This window comes from Lissotriton vulgaris, chromosome 10 (genome assembly GCF_964263255.1).
Source record: "Lissotriton vulgaris chromosome 10, aLisVul1.2, whole genome shotgun sequence".
Lineage (NCBI taxonomy): Eukaryota > Metazoa > Chordata > Amphibia > Caudata > Salamandridae > Lissotriton > Lissotriton vulgaris.
The window spans coordinates 19,347,950-19,362,736 of NC_141698.1; the positions used below are offsets into that span (position 1 = coordinate 19,347,950).

General features: G+C 46.0%; 1 protein-coding gene across 4 annotated transcripts in view; it reads left to right on the plus strand.

Annotated features, from left to right (window-relative positions):
- Positions 1–14,787, plus strand: part of IRAK1 (interleukin 1 receptor associated kinase 1) — a 212,145-nt gene that overhangs the window by 78,906 nt on the left and 118,452 nt on the right. For all 4 annotated transcript variants that reach the window (XR_015300637.1, XR_015300638.1, XM_086940252.1 and 1 more), the window contains exon 2: positions 5,586–5,759. Coding sequence is in view for 2 of the 4 variants with exons in the window: in XM_086940252.1 (XP_086796378.1) it covers positions 5,586–5,759 (174 nt within the window). In the remaining 2 variants the exon portion in view is untranslated. The remainder of the gene's footprint in view (positions 1–5,585; positions 5,760–14,787) is intronic.

The window sequence follows — 14,787 nt, forward strand, 5'->3', positions numbered from 1 at the left end:
TCTAACTCCTTGGAGACTTTTAATCCAATTCAGGGGAGGTAGGTCTGATTAACACCAAAGAGCAAACTAAATAAGACGTGTCAGAAGTTTGCTAAATCGAGGAATTGAATTCTAAGCCAAGAAAACAGGCCTTTTGGCCATCTGGAAAGTGCGGCCATGCATAAAGCTGTTATCATTTTGGACATTTCAGCAACTTACTTTAGATGTGGTTATTGTGGTGGCTTTTTTCAAGAGATAGGCTCATGTCTTGAAGGACTCTGGGATGTGTTTCATGAGCCTCACAGCAGGCTTTACTTTTGTTGGTCAATTAGTAGAACACTGCCACTCCACCAATTGGTGGGAGTTGTCCGCAGAGTTCCAGGATCCCCGGCAGTTTTAGCAGTCTCTTCTTCTGAAACATGTCCAGGTCAGAACAGACATTATTGTTTCAGTTGCTTTTGTCAGTCGGCGAGGGAGGGCAGCATCGTGGTCCCTGGGATTGGTCGCCATGCAGTTCATGTCCTGGGAACAAAATCCTCTCATCACTGAAAGCCTAACATAAAAGAGTGGATGGTGTCAGTTTACTCTCCGCATGGTCTTTCCATCCTTTTGCAATCCATCCCATTCTCTTCTAACTTTCCAAGTAATACGCAAGAGATAGAGGGCTGTGACCATGGATATTTTTGCATCGCAAGCTCAAAACTTCCTTATTTTTGATCCCCCTTTACAAAGGAGGGAGTGGGTGTGGGTGTGTGCAGGGGGTGACTGCTCACACTGGAGTGGCCGTGGGAGGTTTTGCATTCATTTTTTTATTTATTTATAAAGTTTTAGATTGCGCAAATTCCCCCTTTTCTGCTGATTTCAAGATTGCTTACTCAAATCAAAGCGGACCAGGTGTTGAATCTGGTAGGTCCTTTTAGGCTTTGGAGAATGTTGTTCCCTCTGTAGCCATTGGAAGCTTGTACCTGCTGTGGTCTTACTTTACAGCTGCCTTAGCTTTGTCTGATGGCATATCCAATTCAAGCAACACTGGCTTTATTGGGGCTGGAATTTGAGAAGACGGGCTTGCAAAAGAGAAGTTTACCTGCCCATTTAGCAGAAGCTATTCAAAACCCTTCTCTCTAGTTCAGCAGCAAAGGCTCGGTGGCGAAGGTCAGAACTTTCAGCTCTGACCGTAAAGTCCATCAAGTTCCATCAGGTCATGGGTTGATTTGGAGAAAGTGGAACATTTAGTAGGAAGCTTTTCAAGACCTATTCTCTTTCTCAACTAGTAGTACGTCCTTTGACTCCTCTGTAGGACCTGCTTTTGATCTTGAAGGGTCTTCATTTACATCCTTTTGAGCCAACTAATCAATTATATTGATATATTTGTTTTTCACCTTGAAACGAACCTTTTTAGTAGCAACTACTTCAGCACGAAGAACTAAAAAATTGGGAGCAGTAATCCGTAAAGCTCCTTTCTGTCCGACCTGGAGGAGAAAGCCATTCATTTATCTCTAAAATGTCTACAGCTCCCACTCGAGCTGTCCCAAGCGTGGGGGTTTCTGGGAGGTAGTGAGAGGAACGCTTGAGGAACCACCATTGGACCTCCATCCTAAGCTTGCCCGATTAGGAATATGGGAACAGACAGACCCCACCTGGTGCCATAAACTCTTAGTAAGTCTAGGGTGCATGGTTGCAGAATGAGACCTCACTCAAAAATAGGGCTCGTGGACTATTCCTCACTTTCAAGAATGGGTGAAAGGTATGGACCATTATAGACTAATGGGGAAGGAAATATACAGAGGCTGGGGTCGCCAAAAGCAATTTGAGAACATTAAAGGCGGCTTGGACGCTGGACCTAATTAGATAGGGAGCTCAGCTGGGCGGTTTAAAACAGTTTTCTTTTGATCAGTGGAGGGCGAAGGATGGATCTCGTAGGTCCCTGGCTGCAATCGAGAGGTCACTGGACATTCGAAACTGGACACTGGGAAGTGACAAAATAATCAAGATTTCATTTTTCTAAACGCGAATACAATAGGACCATGGGAGGGGGAGGGGGGTTGTTTTTATATTTTGAGTGTTTTCTTAATCGCAACATCCATTAAAATATTAAAAATAAATAACTTCTACAGATGTGCATAGGAGGTGATGTTGCCAGAATTTTGGTTCTCTGGTTTCTCAGGAGCAGAAGTTGTTACAACTGCTAGATATGAGACTACATTTGGTCCATCTGGAAAAGGCTTGTCCATTTAGACAATCTGACCTCCTTTTTTGTAAAATGTTGTGTTGATGGGCAGTTGAAAAAAAGCTTCCTTCATGACAGTTGGCAGGTGGGTTAGGTCTCTTAGTGCACTGTCTGTTGTATGTTTGATGATTCTCCTCCATATGGGATATAGAAGGCCTTCAACGCGAGTTTTGGCTGCATCTTGGGCGGTACTTAAAGAGGTGTCACTGGCGGAAATCTGTAGAGCTGCTACTTGGTGTTCTTCAAATACTTTTGTACACCATTTCTGTTTGCAAGATACTGAGGCAGATTTAAGGAACGGATTAATGTTATTCGATGCATTAAATCCCTCAGGGCTGCATATTAGGTAGGTTTATTATGTTGTTTATTTGCAAAGACTGGATTAGCCTTGGCATTTCTCACCAGTAATGACTGGAACGAGGACAGGAGTATGGTGAGCTCATGTCCTGATTATTCAGCAGTAATCTTCATAACTCCTGGCCCTGTGAGTCCTCATCCCACTCATTATGACCCTCTCCCCCAACCCCTCTGTAGACTGTATTCTTCGCTGGGAATAGCTATGCCAGAAGGATGCTGGGAATGGCAAATTTGAAGAATGAAAGAATGAATTGATAATTCGATCAGTTAATTAAAACTTGCAGTTAAAAAATATAAAATACATTTTATTTACAATGACATTAAAATTCCACCTGCCCTTGTGTGCTACACAAAGTTGTTGACAATGTCAATTTATAACCATGCTCTTAGAGACACCCTAATTAAAGTGCTTGGTGCTTTGGCGAGAGCGTTTCAGAAGTAGGCGGATACGAACAGGGAGCAATCAAGAAGAATGATCAATAGAGATTGTATACAAGCACTTAAAGCTCAAAAGCAAAGCACTTCATGCTCTTGCTGCTTGTAGTGCTTGGTTTAAATGGTCATGAAGGACAGAGTGCAAGCTGACGAAATAGTCAGTGACATCCATGTTCTTAAAGACCCTCAAGGATAAAGTGCTTGTTGCATTCGCAAGATACCGGATTAGATTGAGGGCAACAAGGAACCTTCGGAGACTCAATGATCGTAAGAACCAAGATCTCCTACGCATTGAATGATAAAGTACACAGTGTCTTCCCTAATGCGGTACAGTACAGGCATATATTGAAGTGAACCAGGTACAATAAAAAAAGCCTATTCAAAGACCGTTGTAACTACGATCTTAAAGACACTCCACTGTAAAGTGCTTGGTGCATTCGCCTATACTCTACTGTGCTAGGCTTAATTAGACCCCGTGCAGCCGTGAGCATTGAAACTAGAACGGCAGACTAATGTACGTCGCCCAGATGGGATGGATGAGGCTTGCCTTCATTTTCCACCCCAGTAACAATGACTGATACAGGGAGGGAAGGACTATGAGTAATTAAGATTACTGGTTAGCTTGCTTCTTTCAGTCTATTTGGGGAACAGCCACTGCCCTTGGGCAGGTCTAGAGTTGGGCAGCGTTACCAAATACCATCACGTACTCCCTTGCCTAAGATGGTGGGAGATGCAATCCTCCGTCTGTTGTTAAGACCGGAAATGGGGGAAACAAATACCTGCACACCCATTAGGGTCCATTTATGCCTTTTACCCGTGGTGGTGCTAACTGTTGGGTTGTTGTTAAGAAGACGTTGGGTCTTCGGGCAGGCAGTAGGTCGTACATCCGAGCAGGCTTTGCAGAACCTTGTGCGACAAAAGGATGTGTCCATTGCGATGAAGGCATGGCACCGCCTGTGGATAGAGGCACGGCGGAGGATTCACTCCGGTGCAGATAAGATTCGTCTCCATCTTGGAATGAGAACCACTTTTTCGGTGTTACCAAAGGTCCACACTTCGAGGCACTGTTTGGTTTCAAGGCCTGTGAATGTCATAAGCAGAGGTAACCTTTACCATTGGGTTTGCTCGTTTGTGGATGGTACAACCGGTTACCTGTGACGTTTGTGCCCCTGCCCCAACGACCCCGACATTTGAAGAAACGTTTCCGCCTGTGCCTATTGCATTGTCGCATTTTGCCATTATTTTGGCTTACAAATGTGTGTGTTTCTACCCAGTCGGATGTGAAAACTCCTCTTTCCACATTCACCAGCCCCACAAAAGCACCAGTTAGTTGTACACAGGTTTTCCGTGTACTGTGGGCGCCTGTTATTACTAGTTGATACTGTTAGTACAATGGACCGAAATCACATCCAGTGAGGAAAAAGTGTAACCAGTCCTTCCACATTGCTGCATTGTTGGCAGGTGTTCAACAAACACAGACAAAAACAACACTAGGTCCATATTCCGTACTGAAAGTGGTGTCCAGAAGACGCTGTCGGTAGTGGCGTCCCTTAGAAACAAAGCGCATTCCAAGGTGTATGCAGGGACGCCCTGCAGGGACAGGTGGCCCGCTGCACCCTGCCTGCTGTCCTGCCTGTACGGCCATCTTTCCCTGGAGGAGCTGCAGGCTGGCTCTTCGTGACACAAACATGTGATTTGGTTTTAATATGTTTATTTACATTATACCCCTAATAATGCAGCACTGATTGTGAGCGCCCGATGGCATGTCCAAAAGTATAGGGCTTTAAATATATTAGAGCATTCTAGAGGGGTGATCGCTTTTTCAAAACTAACAAGCAAGGACGGTGGTAAGGGGTGGGGAAAAGGGGACATCACACGGAGAAACGGTGCGTAGGAAAGGAAAGCAGTAACCGGAAAAGTAGCATTGGCTAAGCCAATGGCTTCGGCCTTGGCAAGCCTGAAATGTATTTTTGTCATTTTTATTTTGCAAACATACGCAATAAACATTAACAGGGTAAAATTTAAAAAAGTAAGAATGCCACCACCAAAGGTTGCCACGCAAATATTTATTCAAAAGAAAAGTAAAACAAAAAAATGATCGTGTGCAAAAATAGACAAAAAAAAAATGTAATGGAAGCTGAGACTGGCTAGCAGCGCTGGCATTGACATGGGCTACTTTTCAAACTCGTGTGTATGCACGAAAAGGGAAAATGCAGTAACTCCCAATGTAATGGGCCAATGTATGACGTGGCGGACCCTGCATTGGTCAGAAGACCCGTGGGTTCCTTCATCTTCACTCTGTGGTTCCTTCATCCTGCGTGAGAAATGTCAAAATAAGATGTTTCTTTTGGTGAGCACCGAGGATGCCAACTGTCGCGACAACCAGACCTGGCCTCCTCTCCTGCCTGCGTCCTCCTGTCTACCTTTGTTGCAGAAACATGGGTCCCCTTGTCTCATACAGTACCCCAGAGTTGCAGCTCATGCACATACTATTGACTGCTTGCGACACACAGATCCTCGTCGCTGTACAGCTGTACTTGGTTGCCAGCTCAACTGATTGGGTTTTTGTTCTTTTTCTCCTTTTTAGCCTCTCATATAGTCCAGAACTTCACGCAACTCCGGCTTCTGGAAAAGAAGGGCTCCGAGAAGCGCACCCATGACTTGATGTGGCACTGGATAAACAAGAACGCACGGGTTGGAGACTTACTAAAAGTCTTGAATGACTTGAAGCTGCTGCGGGCTCGCGACATCCTTCTGTCCTGTGAGTACCTCTGACCTCCTTGTCCATAATTGTGGTCCTGGGATGTCATTATCCTGTCACATGATGATATCTTTCTGGTCTGTCCTTATCATGCTACCTGTGAGTCCAGTTTTATCCCAACCTGGCAGTATCTCTGTCCGCTCTGTTCATCTTTAAGTCCTCCATGTTCATGTATGCCAGAGTTCTTCAATCTGTGGGGCGCGCCCCCCCAGGGGGGGCGCAAAACCATCTCGGGGGGGGGGCGCGCACTCCACATGAAGATCTTCTCTTTCAGTCTTTTAATGTCCTGAGGCGTTCAGGTCTTCACCCCTTTCAAATGGGAATCTGTTTATTGAGCTCCGGTAACTGAGGGTTGGAGGAGGGTCGGGACGGGGAGGGAGGAATAGATAAGGCTCCATTTGCGCTTTTGTCCTGCATAGAGCTAAGTTTTAACCTTCCCAGGAAAGGGTTAATTGGTAGAGCTGAAGCTTCAGCTGCAGTGGGGAGGCAGGGTCTCCTCTGCTAAAAAAAAAAATAAAGCAAATGAACAGACAGTCCTGTTCCTTTGTGTTTGATTTCATAGCAGAGGAGATTCCTTGCCATGAAATGACGGTCTGCTCCTTGTTTTCAGTTTTAGCTAAGGAGACATCCTGCCTCCTAAAGCAGCTGAAGCATTTCAGCTCTACAGTTTAACCCCGTCCTAGGAGGAAGCTCTTAGAAAGGAGACAAAGTTTCTGTTACATTTACACAGGCAGGTGCCACAACACTGAGTTACCAAAAGAAAAATGCCAGACAGCCATGTGTTTTTTTTAAACAACCTGCAAATTGCTTGTCTTCATACCAAATATGCCTATAAATAAATATAAATACATTTGTAATTTGAGTTTTCTGTCTTTGTTCCATTTTATATTTTATTATCAGTCATGGACTATTCGGGCAGCCCTAGAACACAATTAAAATTGCTACTATTTAGATTTGCTATTCAAAGTATGTGCAGACAAGTGCTGACAATACAGCTTTAGGTGACTGTTTATGTTTGTAGCAACTGGGCCATCAAAATAATGAGCTGGCAACCCTAACCATAAAACTGGAAGTTTGTTGCAAGATCAGCACATTTATTTCCTCCACCTTGATCTCTCGTTAATGCCATAACAGCAATAGTTTAACATATCTGAAACCCTACGCTGCCGTCAATAACTTGCTGAGGTAGTTCAAGTGTCTGGGAATGCACCATGCATTCAGACAACTCACTCCTCATTCTCGCCCTTCACTTTCAGGCTCACCCTGCACTCACACTGATCACCCTGCACTCACACTGATCACCCTGCACTCACACTGATCACCCTGCACTCACACTGATCACCCTGCACTCACACTGATCACCCTGCACTCACACTGATCACCCTGCACTCACACTGATCACCCTGCACTCACACTGATCACCATGCACTCACACTGATCACCATAATCACCCTGCACTCACACCTACCACCCTCTCACCCTGCACTCACACCTACCACCCTCTCACCCTGCACTCACACCTACCGCACTCACACCTACCACCCTCTCACCCTGCACTCACACCTACCACCCTCTCACCCTGCACTCACACCTACCACCCTCTCACCCTGCACTCACACCTACCACCCTCTCACCCTGCACTCACACCTACCACCCTCTCACCCTGCACTCACACCTACCACCCTCTCACCCTGCACTCACACCTACCACCCTCTCACCCTGCACTCACACCTACCGCACTCACACCTACCACCCTCTCACCCTGCACTCACACCTACCACCCTCTCACCCTGCACTCACACCTACCACCCTCTCACCCTGCACTCACACCTACCACCCTCTCACCCTGCACTCACACCTACCACCCTCTCACCCTGCACTCACACCTACCACCCTCTCACCCTGCACTCACACCTACCGCACTCACACCTACCACCCTCTCACCCTGCACTCACACCTACCACCCTCTCACCCTGCACTCACACCTACCGCACTCACACCTACCACCCTCTCACCCTGCACTCACACCTACCACCCTCTCACCCTGCACTCACACCTACCACCCTCTCACCCTGCACTCAAAGCGATCACAATACACTCACACTGATCACATACACTCTCACCATTCACCTGCTCACCCTGCACTCACAGTGATCACCATGCACTCACACTGATCACCCGCTCACCCTGCACTCAAAGCGATCACAATACACTCACACTGATCACATGCACTCTCACCATTCACCCGCTCACCCTGCACTCACAGTGATCACCCTGCGCTGACTCTGATCACCATGCGCTGACTCTGATCACCATGCGCTGACTCTGATCACCATGCGCTGACTCTGATCACCATGCGCCGACTCTGATCACCATGCGCTCACCCTGCACTCACAGTAATCACTCTGCACTCACAATGCACTTGTGCTGTTAACCCTGTACCTCACCCTGCAGTCACGCAAGCACACTTCTCACCCTGCACTCATAAAACACGCCACTCACATGTCCACCTTACTGCTCATTGTGCATACTCACTCAAATAAGACCATCACTAACCATACATTCATTTGTCCCACTCTGCACTTACATCCGCACACATTCATATGGTCACCTCACTCACCCTGCAGTCACTCCTCTTACCCTACTCCCACACTCTTGCATCGCTCAACGTGCACTCACACGGGTACTCCTGACACCCACACAGCGCAGAGGTTTAATGTGCCTGCTACAAAGAACGTGTACGATGCTGATCAGAGTGTGGGTAAACTAGGAGTAGCACAATAAAAAAATGGGCATTGTTGATGAGTGGTAGTGAGGAAATTCATGGAGAAGGAGGAAATGGGGGTGGCAAAACAGACTGTTGCACTATGTGCAACCAGTGCTAGGGCCAGCTCTGGATGGGAGTGTTAGCCCCCCCTCGAAGTTCGGGTCTAGTTGCGACCCTGTACACAAGTATGGGCATGTCGTGCCCCATCAAGGTTTTCGTACTAAATTACAAAAGGACATATTTACATGCACTGCAATCCAGCCTTTCAGGGGTTCCCTTGATAGACACAGCTCTGTTTTTGCCCTGATGGCCGGGAATAAATCCTAAACAGATTCTTGTAAATACAGTTTTGTTTCATTTCTCTTTAATGTGATTGATGAGAGAGAGTCTATTACTATTTGCCGAGAAATGTTTTTGTTTCATGCAATTTTAGATCAAAACGGGTCCACACATTTATGTTGGTGGTGTTATTAATCTAGGTCGTGTGTTAAACAAAGCATTCTAGTAAAACTAATTTGCACACATTTTATCTTGGAAAATTGGGTTTTGAGCTGTGTAATAAGCCTCTGTCGTTTCACCACACCCATTCACAAACCTGCAGTTTACTAAACACTCTAATTATGTAAAACATTATTTGCCGAACATGGCCCGTGATATGCATGTGGCAGTCGATTACGTAGTGTTCCAGAAATTTCTGTCAGGTTGGGGGTGGTGCAACATCTAAAAAAATTCAGCTGGGGGGCTCAACCTACAAAAGTTTGAAGACCTCTGATGTATGCGCTCTGTTAGAGCACCTCTTTATTCTTTGTTTCTCATTGTCATATACTGGGAGTATACTTTGTCTAGGTCATCATCTTTTGTTCATGATCTCTCTGGTTGTCAGCGGTCTGTCCTGGAAGTATCTCTGCCCACGGTGCCCTGGAGAGATTTCTTCCCAGGTCTGTCCTTCGTCTTCTGTTCCTAGCAGTGTCTGTGTGCTCTGTGCACAAAACTGGCCAGTCCTGTGAGTCTCCGCTCTTTGAGGAATTGGCCTGCATATGCAACGCGACCACTCCCGCTCGTTGCACTTCTTTTGATTATCCTATCAGGCACCCTTAGTCCTTCTTTTTAAGCTGCCGCCGACATTCGATTTCTCTCTCGCCCTCCTCCCACCGAGAGAGGACGTCGCCACGCGGCCCCCGCCGATTACGAGGACCCAGATCCTTCCTGGTACTCCTCTGTCTCCTGCTCTCCCCTATCGGTGATGCTGTAGATGCTTGTTCATCACCACAAAATACCACCACCCCCTGACGGGAGATCTGTTCGAGACCTTTATCTATTCCGGTGACCGCACACCTCGTCCCCATGGGGATGCGCCCCAGCCCCCCCTACCATCGGCTACCTTAAGACTGAGCCCACCCTTGTGATAACCCAGAGCCTGATGTCTAATCATCTTCATCTCTGACGCCCCTCCCGCCTGATATCACGGATGACCTGTCCCTACTCAAACTAGACCCTCCAGCTACGGGGATACCCTCCCAGGTTTCTTTATTACCCATGGGTTTCCTTTTTCCGCCGACCATTTTTAAGACCCATGTTGATCCGGTTCACCTAGTACTCTAAAGAAGAAAAACGTCATCAGGACACCATATGTCCCACCAGAAAAACTTGGGATCACCCCTCTTTCTAATCTATCCATCGTCCCAGACCGGGATACCCTCTGATCCCTTCCTCCTCTACACTGAGAGCGTTGAGTGACGTCCTTGAAGCCCTTCGCACCTTAATACTCCACCATTTCATATAGAGTGTACATGCTCCCACCCCCTGGTCCACATCGCCCTGATGAAGATGCAGCCTAAATAGGCCCTGCATCGAAACGCGCGTTGGCGTGATCTGCTTGGATGGCCATTAATGGAGTTGTTGCAAAAACTTTCTAAGACCAGCATGTTGCCTCCATGTTAGCCTCAGCAGTCTATACTATCGTTTTCTGCAGGCCCATGCATACCCCGATGAACTAATACGTATGAGTGCTCGACCATAGTGAGATAGTGTGAAAGTGAGTGTCTGCTGAATGAATGCTTGTGGAAGTGTGTGGGGCATGAACTTAGTTTTGTTCTCTGAGGAGACCTATTTTGACCTGTTTTATATATAATGTGTTATTTACCCCCTCACATTTGCCCTGAATTTTGCACATGGACTCATGTCTGAGCCACTGATTTATTTATAAATGAACTCTATTTTCTTAACTAAGATGTACTGAATTATTGTGATGCACCTTTGTCTCTGATATGTTATTTGTCCGTCACCTCCCCTATTATTCTTAGGATCCCCCCCAGGGACCTAGCAATCTATTTTGGCAGGGTTTTTCTGTTCTATTTAGCAGCAGTCCTGTGAGTTCCTCTATCCTTATAGGTTCACTATGCCAACCATTACTCTGTACCTGTGTCCATCTTCCTGTCCTGTGATGTGAGAACTTTGGCCATCTCAGCTGAAGCTATGAGCCTTTCAAGACCCCCTCTGAAGCTCAGCTGTGAATCAACACAGTCGTGACCCTGTGACTGCAGGTCTGTCGTATATCATGTGGGGCAATCCACATTTCTATGATTGTCCCTTTGGATTAGGACTTCTGCCTTCCTATTATTTCCCTCATTTGAGGAGTACTTTAATTTGAAATTAACTTGGGTACCTCAAAATAATCTCTTTTAGATAATCCCAGTTTGGAATAAAGAAGCCTTGAAAAAGTTGCTTAGACGAAACCTATGTCGGCGGCATTATTCTCTTAAGAAGCTTTTGTCTATACAGCAGGTCACAGAACTACGTGCAGTTTCCTAACAAGTCTTCGATCACATCTACAATTGATTTCAGTATCAGATTGCTGGTTCTGTGTTTAACTCCATGGCTGCTATGCGTTTTCCCCCTCTGTGCTGCAAATTGTTCTTTTTCATTGTTTTATGACGAGCTGGGCTCGTCATCAGTGTTTGAGGAGGCTACACCATGACGAGCCCAGCTCGTCATGAGTGTGGAAGGGGTTAAAAGGACTAAACCATACCTGCTCTCAAAGTAATCATGGATACTTCGTTTTTTGAATTGTGAATTCCTGAAAACTCTCATAGAAAGAAGCACTTGCTTTAGAATGGTTCCTGTGGTTGGTGCAGGGCACAAGTCGGGGTACCACGCGGGTGGACGGCATCCCCCCACTTATTTCCGAGGGTTTTTCAGGGTGGACGCCGTCCACTCTGTTAAATCAAAACCGCGTCCATCATACCATTATAAAATGGGAGCGCGGCGCACAAAGTAAACAAAACATTTCCGGGTCCAAGCACGCCGGTCACCACGCCCCTGCACCTACCAGGTGCACCGTTGCCAGGGCACCCAATAGACGCCAAGGAAGGATCCGACCTCAACCAATGAATGGGTGGGTCTGCAACTCGGCAGTCCCGCCCACCCGCAGCATGCCCTTTATTTTTCGGGCTTTCCTGCAATTAGCTCCTTTGCTTTTTCGGAGCGAGTGACCCCCTTGACTCGGCTGCGACTGTCCTCCTTGCTTGCTGCCTGATCTGCCTCTGCTTCCTGCACCAGACTTCCCGGCCTCGCCTGCTGCCCTCTCCAGCCCGGGCCTCGCCTGCTGCCCTCTCCCGGCCTCGCCTGCTGCCCTCTCCCGGCCTTGCTGAAAGTGTTTTCAATTTTCATGTATGTGTGTAGAGCTGCGTGTCCGTCAGGTCGGATAGGGTCGTCAGACACGGCCATCACGCCACGGTGACCCCCAACACCCACACTGAATCCGCACTGCTCTGAAAGGTCGAGGCGCCCTTCTGTTTATTTACTGCTGTGGGAAGCAACTTCCGAGCTAGTGCACTGAAGTTTGAAAAACGGCGCTTTTTCTGAAACTTCTCTTTCGATATCCTATCCTGGGCCAGTGCAGCAGCCTGCTGAGTTAATTTTAGCTTAATGATATGGCTTTCCTTGCTCTCATGCGCTCTAATCTGTACTGCACATCAATTATTTATTTACTTAGTTATGTGTGTATTTATCGTGGTGTACGTGCAGTTTAAGTCTTTTATGGAGTGTATACCAATTGAGCAATATTTAGCGAGAAAAACCAATGCAGTAAAAAACGCTGGTGTCTTTTTTAGTAGTATTCTATTTGGCAAGATATAACCTACGCAATATTATATCTCTAACATTTTTGAAATCCTGCCTAATATGTGGTTCAAAACAATGACTGCGAACCATTTGCTGTATTTAATAATTTACAGAGTAAAAGGATGCTGGTAACTTTATTGAGCAATGCCCTCCTCTCAAAAAATTCTCTGCCCCAGCAGCACCCCGTGATGAAGACACCACACAGGGCCACAGGGAAGATGTCCAACAGAATCTCTGACCACACTCACAGAAGTTGTAAATTTACGTTTGAAGTCCATTTCTTTCTGTTATCGAAATTCACTAAGCATTTTATATGTAAACCTGGAAAGCTGCAGCAGTCGCAGGTTCCCAGAGGTAGTTGGGGATCTTTTTACAAAGGTGTTTTAACATGCTTAAATGTAACAGGCATAGCTTTACCCACGCATAACCACGACACTATAGTGAAACTGCATTGCAAAACTTTTTTTCTCCATTTGGAAGACATTTTTTTTCCTATTGCAAAACTTATTCTTCTGGGCATCAGCTGGTTTTGTGTGCATTCACTCCCTGCTGGATTAAGATTTACTCCTGTCCTTGCCAGGAGTAAATCTCCAACCATATCCAGCGTGGGAATGTCTCTTGCCAAGTTTGTGAAAATCAAAAAAAACTGGGTGTTAACAAAGTTTGTGGGCGTTCCACCTGCATTCCAAAGCATTCCCTATCATAGAATGCTACGCTGTGACCAGTCTGTATGCAGATGTGCTCACTTATAGGTCTGCATCAGTCTGTAGTCTAATCTCATCTTCAAGATTTCACCAAAAAAGCGCAGGAAATGTATTTTATAGCCCCATGTTCCACGTCGCTCATTTGCAGTAACAGTGTAAGATTAAGAGCAAATAAATAGCTTTGTGAATGTAAGTTCATTTTTTGGGGAATATAAATCTATATTTTCAACCATAAATACCATTTTTTTCACCACACTAATTCTACTTTTGTTGCAATATATGCAAATGATAGATCTGCCTTACATGTGATGTCACTTCCTGTCGTGATGTCACTTCCTGTCGTGATGTCACTTCCTGTGACCACGCCTACCTTGGAGAGTCCCCCCACTTCTTTTTTTAGGACTTGTGCCCTGGGTTGGTGATAAGTTACTGACACTATTACTTTGGCCTTTGACCACTGGTGTGTTGTACTTAAAGCTATTTCATAGTGACATTGAGGGTGGGGTTCAACCACGCTCTGTTTGTGCTCTGTGGGTAGGAAGAGTGTGGCCGATGTAACATCCTTAAGTGCACAGTTCCTTTCTAAATATACTTGTTTCTGACCTCCCTGCCTTACATGTCAATAGATGTGTGGTTACAAAACCTACTGCTACCATTTGTAAGAAGCCGGACCGCAGCTCTCCGTCCCCCTCAATCCGAGTCTCCGTACCATCACGCTCGTAGCCTTACACCTTCAGTCCTAAGAAGTGCAGTGAACACTCCTCTGAAGATCCTTTACAGCATGCAATTATTTCAAGAAATCCTGCTGGGTTCGCTCTTTTCTTCAGGCTCTTTCCCACATTTCGTCTTCCTGCTAAAACTAAGTGCAAGCATTGCAAGAGTAACCCATCCCTCCCCCATTTTTCGATCTGAGCCGCTCGCTTTGTGGCACAGAATTTAGGCGCTTCTCATCTGCCTCGTAAAGCGGCCAGGTACAGGACCTTCTGCTTTAGTCTCTGTGCAAAGAAACTTCTTTCAAGTCTTTTTTCGGAATATTTTACTTTTCACAGAAATAAAGCACAGAAGGTACGTTCTCTTTGATTTCTTCCTCCGTTAGCCCCCTCCTTTCAGTTTGAGGCAGATCGATCAACTCTTTACTACTGAAACACTGTCTGTTGCTTCCCTTTCAAGCACTTTCCACCCTTCCCAGTGACCTCTCCGAGGAGCCACATGTCCTGGTAAAGCTTTGTCTAAACTAAATGAGCATTGGCAAAACTAATAAGTCTGGGATTAATGTGCTTACGCATGTATGGTAATTACATTAAAGTCAGATAAACTGAAGGCACATTATATCGAAAGGTTACTTGCATTTAATACACTCCTGGCTTGGTTCTAGTTCAAATAAGCTTAGGGCAAGCACGCAAGTGGAGGTGGAAGGATATACCCCAACAGCCAA